This window comes from Mizuhopecten yessoensis, unplaced genomic scaffold, assembly GCF_002113885.1.
Source record: "Mizuhopecten yessoensis strain PY_sf001 unplaced genomic scaffold, ASM211388v2 scaffold6287, whole genome shotgun sequence".
Classification (NCBI taxonomy): Eukaryota; Metazoa; Mollusca; class Bivalvia; order Pectinida; family Pectinidae; genus Mizuhopecten; species Mizuhopecten yessoensis.
Genome location: NW_018406474.1, coordinates 491,595 through 498,356, shown reverse-complemented (window position 1 = coordinate 498,356; position 6,762 = coordinate 491,595). Strand labels below are relative to the sequence as shown.

Here is a 6,762-nt window from a genome sequence, read left to right as displayed (position 1 = left end):
AAATCTCATAAATAACCGATAATTATTATAACATGAATAATTGTTAAAATAAAAATTGGGAGAAATCTCATTATTTAGATAATAACTAAAGTAGATATCTGTATCTTTAAACTACGAAAGATACAACATTATAAATTAAAATTCTAAGACAAGGTTGTTTTATCGCTTATAATAGCCTTCTTTATTTTGATCACTTGACCATTACTCACAACGCCACCTAGCATCAAGATTAAGCAATACCCCTAAAAGAAGAGGACAAGAGAAGATCGTTTTTAGTTTCCTAACGAAGAAGTATCAAATTTGATCATGTCTGGTAAGTTTTTGTTAAAATACATTATGACCTTTCATTTAACGAAAACAATGTTCTAAGGCAATGTCAAACAAGGTACAGTAACCCATCAAGATCGACTAAGTACAGTTTTATTATATAAACAGAATTCCTGTCAGAAATGTAAACAAACGGGGTCTAGTCGGGCACAAATGATCTGGCTTATAGACGGACCAGTTGTCACTGTCAGGTCTCCTATCAGCTTAACAATTGATTTTAATTAAATATAATCTGAAAACGGGGATAATATCCAAAATAAAATCCACATTTGGACGTGATAAAACACAATAAAAAAACAACAGTGCGCATACTATAACGTTATATGCAGAAATAAAAAAAAATGTATTTTAGTGAAGTATTTTTTTCATATAATGATTAATCTTGTCTTTAAATTCATCAAGATAACATAAATTTGATGCTATATTCGGACAAGGAGGTTGTGTGTTTACATTACACATAAGAATTTATCGTTTGCTGCTAAAGATAATGTCACATTTATGGCAATTGAGATGTCATGTGATTTTGTTGTTGCAGGCTTTTTTAACAAATTTTAACAACTTAAGTAAGACGGGTCGAAAAGTCACGAGTTTAGATTGAGCTGTTTAGCTTATGGAATTGTGTGTTGTCCGTCATCCGTCAACTTTTTGTTTGAGCAACTTCTCCTTTAGAACTGGAAGACATAGGGCCATGATATTTTACAGGGATAAACAAGGAGGCCTAGAGATATAGTACTTGGCCAGCAGGTACCTGGCATGAATGGCTATAGAATTTCTTCAAATAAATGACCTTGACCTACTTTCAAGATCACAAGGGTCAAATGTGTTAAAACCTTTAAACAACTTCATCTGAATAACCAGTTGCAAGAGGCCTAAAGCAATGGTGTTTGGCTAGTATGTACCTTGGATGGAGTGATAAAAAGTTCATTCAAATAAATGACCTTGACCTTTTACCATGGTCACAGGAGTCAAATATTTAGAAAACATTAAAAAATTATTCTGGATAACAAAGAGGCCCAGGGTTATGATACTTGGCCAATAGGTAACTTGCACGTAGTGCCTTAGTTTTCTCAAATAAATGACCTTGACCTAGTTTCAAGTATAAATATCGTCACTTCCAGGTGTTGACAGCTGAACTGCTCAGAAAAACATGCTTTCTCACTATGTCACGTTCCAGTTAATATCATGCTTTCCTCTGACAAATGAGAAGTGATATCAAGCGAAATCTACTGTAAATCACTAAGAGGATGTCAAAGTGTACTTGATAAAATGTCTAGTTGGTTGTTTTTTCCTGTAGTTTGGGATAAAATTCCATTTTAATAGCATGTGGTGCTTTGCAGCAGTTATTTCCACCTTGGGTATATATTGACAGATGTTAAACTGCTCTGTCAGTAAATAACATTAGTGTTTTTGTGGTGTATTGTATTGCTTTGTCAAAAAGTATCCTAGCATTTTTAAGTAAATTTGTTGTGTTCTGTTCAATATGTTAATGGTATGGACAAATTTAATTGTTAAAAATTGTGATGTTTACATATTAAAACACAATTAAAAAGCACAGTACCTTCATTAATATATCTATAATTGTTCATTAAATTTCCATGGCATAGCAATGCTCCTAATTAAGTCAAACAAGTGGCTGTAATTTTTACGGTACCTTTACATTTTCTAATACAGCTAGTATTCAGTCCCATTAAATTTTTTATTTCTTTGCTTTAAGCTCCATTCGAAACTCACATATCCTTCTGATCATGTGTATCCTCTTGTTTTTTTTATAGGAAAAGGTTATCCAACACAGCCTTCCTACCCAACACAGCCTTCCTACCCAAGACAGCCTTCCTACCCAACACAGCAGTCTGCTGGATACCCCCAACAGTACCCACAGCAGCAAATGTTGCCTCAGGCCTATTCTCTGGGCCCACAGCCTCAGGGTAAGATTTCTAAAGATGTAAGAACAATGGCCAAACACAACATCGGTACATGTAAAATCTATACAAAAACAGTTAAATTGAGAGCAGACATGAGGTGAACTAATTAAAGAGGAATATTAGTGACCAAGTCATTGTTAATTTCTATTCTGAGTTTTTAAGCTCAAGACGCCGCATAATATTTAAAATGCTGATGTATTTCATAACATTTGTTTAAGTTGATGCTAACCTGTTTTGCCTTCCAAAGCAGGACTTAATTTACATAATGTAAATGGCAGGAATATGCAATGTCATCTAGCTACTTTGACATTAGACTAAGAAGATGAATTGTATTTAGAATATTCAATGCAGGTTTTCTTATTGTTTAAATATATTACCTAATAGCAAACATTTTTGCTGGAAGTAGAATGATAAAATGAATGATTATTTTTATATCTATTAGCATACAGTCAACCAATGCAGCCTCCACCTTATGCAGCTGCTCCGCCTCCAGCCTACACAGCTGTAGCAACAGTGAGTACAGATTACTATAAACTTGTAATCCTTGTTCTGTTCCCATTTTTGGGGACAAATACACTTTAAACTTCAAACAGTAAGAGTTGGTTCATCATGGAATGTTTCGAAAAAAGAAATTCACACCTAGGTTTGATATTAGGTTTGATATGATTTATCTTTCAGAACCCGATGCCAGAGCAATATGGTGGGCAGATCCCAGCCCCTGCCAGGTACTACCAACAGCCCCAACAGACAGTGCAAATGGGTGCAATCTTTGACAACGGCTGTAGATTTGATGGAATAGCCCAACCCAATATTCCTGTAAGTACTCGTGTATACATTTGATTGATATCCTCCAGTCCACAATTATGGCTAGGATTTGTTTATTGTCATAGTTTATGAGTTATGATAGAAATAAGTATTTCTGTACCATATAAAACATTGGATAGAAATAGCCCAACCCGCTATTCTGGTGACTATTTGCTTGTATAGAAATAGCCCAACCCGCTATTCTGGTGACTATTTGTATGGATAGAAATAGCCCAACCCGCTATTCTGCTGACTGTTTATATGTATAGAAATAGCCCATCCCGCTATTCTGATGACTATTTGTATGTACAGAAATAGCCCAACCTGCTATTCTGGTGACTATTTGCTTGTGTATAGAAATAGCCCATCCCGCTATTCTGGTGACTATTTGCTTGTGTATAGAAATCGCCCAACCCGCTATTCTGGTGACTATTTGTATGTATAGAAATAGCCCAACCTGCTATTCTGGTGACTATTTGTATGTATAGAAATAGCCCAACCTGCTATTCTGGTGACTATTTGTATGTATAGAGATAGCCCAACCCCTTATTCTGGTGACTATGTGTATGTATAGAAATAGCCCAACCCCTTATTCTGGTGACTATTTGCTTGTATAGAAATAGTCCAACTCCTTATTCTGGTGACTATTTGCTTGTATATAGAAATAGCCCAACCTGCTATTCTGGTGACTATTTGTATGTATAGAAATAGCCCAACCCGCTATCCTGGTGACTATTTGTATGTATAGAAATAGCCCAACCCGCTATCCTGGTGACTATTTTTATGTATAAAAATAGCCCAACCGGCTACCCTGATGACTATTTGTATGTATAGAAATAGCCCAACCCGCTATCCTGGTGACTATTTTTATGCATACTCAACAAATGTCCAAGCCCAATATTCATTTAATTATTTGAAATCCTTGTTTCCAAATTTCATTGCACCAAATTATATAATTATGAGCCAAATATTTTTAAGTTACACAAGATGCCACCGTCCAATAAGCTTATTGACTACTATTGTATTGATATACTTGTATTTTCTCAGATATTGTGTTTTGTATCCCAATAAATCTTTTGTCATATTTTATATACAGAAATTGTCATAGTTATTCATCAAAACTAGGAGGTCACAGCCTGATTTAATTTTTGGTTCATATTGCCATTGATTCAACTCTGAATTCATTTCATTTCCTCATATTAAACTTTTGACATTCTATCTAATGCTGTTACATTTCATTGCAGCCAGCACCTCCTGGTTACCTCCCCAATCGGGCCCAGATGGCTGCGTCGCAGGGTCACATAGTTCAGGGAAGTCAGCGTAACACAGGATTTTTTGATGGCGGTTCTGGTGGAGGTTTCACCTGGTAGAAGACTGAAGGGGCAAATGGTCGGTCATCAAAATCCAAGGCACTTCGATTGAACAATGTTATGGAGGTGTTGGACTACTAAGAAGTGACTTCCTGTGGGTATAGAAAAAAATCTTCTCAGCTGATTATCAATGTATTGTAAAGTTCAGAGGTATATTTCAAAAGCATTAAAGATAATTTCGTTTTTTAAGATGCATTAAAAAGTTTTAGAAAATATTTTTGAGTGTACAATAGAAATTTGTATTTCAAAATTATTCTACAAATATGAAAAATTAAAGCACTAGTGGTGGATATGGACATCATTCTGCTATTCTGTCATATCCTGTATAAGCCTTTTAACAGAGAAATAAGAAAGTATAGGTAAAAGTAACCAAGTTAAGGTGAAGAATAATGGTCATTTCCATTAACAGTGCCATAACGTATATAGGATTTGTAGAAGATGTAGTCATGCTGCTGTATTCTGTGATTGTACCTCTAACAGTATAAACAATTCATACCTGGGATCTGTTCATTACCTTCAAATATATCAATATACATTCTGTCTTGGACCATAATTTCACATATTTCATAATTTTGTAAAATTAACAAATTTCATAAATAAGAATGCAATTTTAGTTTTCTGTTTAGAATTTATGAACCTTTTTTTTTTGGAAAAAAAATCACAAACTAAATGATCATTTGTTGCTGGGGGGTTTTCTCAAAAATACACACTTTTAGAAACACGTGACAATCAGAGGAACTCATTTTAATGCCAAATATTTGTGTTCTAGTGTGGAACAAACAAAGCCTAAGTTGTTGTTGTCTAAGTGTGGAACAAACAAAGCCTAAGTTGTTGTTGTCTAAGTGTGGAACAAACAAAGCCTAAGTTGTTGTCGGGCAAAGATCTTTTATAGATAGAGTGTAATTAAAGTTTCATACTTCTTTGCTGAAAAGAATGAATTTCTAATGAAGCGTAAGAAAGTGAGAAGAAAAATGATAATATATAAAGTGGCTAATGTATATTAAGTAATATATATTTAATATATTAATATTTAGAGTTTGGGATACCAGGTGGCTAGCTGTGTGGAATGTTGACTTTGGTATCGAATGTAGAGTTTGGGATACCAGGTGGCTAGCTGTGTGGGATGTAGACATTGGTATCAAATGTAGAGTTTGGGATACTAGGTGGCTAGCCGTGTGGAATGTAGACATTGGTATCAAATGTAGAGTTTGGGCTACCAGGTGGCTAACTGTGTGGGATGTAGACTTTGGTATCGAATGTAGAGTTTGGGATACCAGGTGGCTAACTGTGTGGAATGTAGACATTGGTATCGAATGTAGAGTTTGGGATACCAGGTGGCTAGCCGTGTGGAATGTAGACTTTGGTATACCAGGTGGCTAGCTGTGTGGAATGTAGAAGTTATCAAGAAAATTCATTACTTATAACTGTAATACTCTGGGACCCTAAGTAAACATAATGAATATTTCATGTCTTGCATTGTTGTACACTTGTGTAACAGTACATACCTGGTATCCAAATTTAAGTAAAATTACCTGTTAAGGGTAATTTGTTTTGTATAATTATTTATATGTTTCCCATTAAAATGTGAAAGTGTTATGGCTGTGTTTGATCTGAATGTTTTCAACATTAGGGATTTAAAATAGGCAGTGATGTGGTCAAAGAATCGCGGTAAGAACATTAACTTTATTGTGATGCGTTACTCTACTTACATCAGGACTTTATTGTGATGCGTTACTCTACTTACATCGGGACATCTATTGGTAAAGCTTTGGTACATTGTGGCATACAATCGCCTAAACAGAACGATTCTCCTTCTTTGCATATTATTCATCTGAAATTCTGTGTTTTTCCCCTTAATTGTACGTGTTATGTTTAATTCTTACTGTTTTATGTCATTGTTTACAAATAGGAATGTACTTGTCATCTGTCATTGATTATGTATAACTATTATTTCGGTTTCTTTGATCAGGAATTTTTCAATATACATTCTGTCGTACTTCTTTTGTATATTTGGAAAAGATATCATTAAATTATGATTTATACAAATGTAATTTTTATGTTAATATTTAAAAACTTTTGTGAGAAAAGATCGATATTTAAGTTATACACTCTGTTGATCATGAATAAAACTTATTTTTAAAGAAAATAGCATTGATCTTATTACTTTCCCCCCCCCCCCAATAGAGGGACCATGTAAGTGGTAGTCAACTTCGTCCATCTGTACGATAGAGGGACCATGTAAGTGGTAGTCATCTGTACGATAGAGGGACCATGTAAGTGGTAGTCATCTGTTCGTCCATCTGTACAATAGAGGGACCATGTAAGTGGTAGTCATCTGT

At 34.7% G+C, this 6,762-nt stretch overlaps 1 protein-coding gene across 1 annotated transcript; it reads left to right on the top strand.

The window, feature by feature from the left end:
- The first annotated feature begins 184 nt into the window (after positions 1-184).
- Positions 185-5,126, top strand: LOC110451923 (DAZ-associated protein 2-like). The gene is made up of 5 exons (XM_021500155.1): positions 185-313; positions 2,100-2,252; positions 2,692-2,762; positions 2,928-3,065; positions 4,298-5,126. The coding sequence occupies exons 1-5, from the start codon at positions 307-309 to the stop codon at positions 4,421-4,423; spliced, it is 495 nt and encodes a 164-aa protein (XP_021355830.1). The 5' UTR covers positions 185-306; the 3' UTR covers positions 4,424-5,126.
- The last annotated feature ends 1,636 nt before the right edge of the window (positions 5,127-6,762 follow it).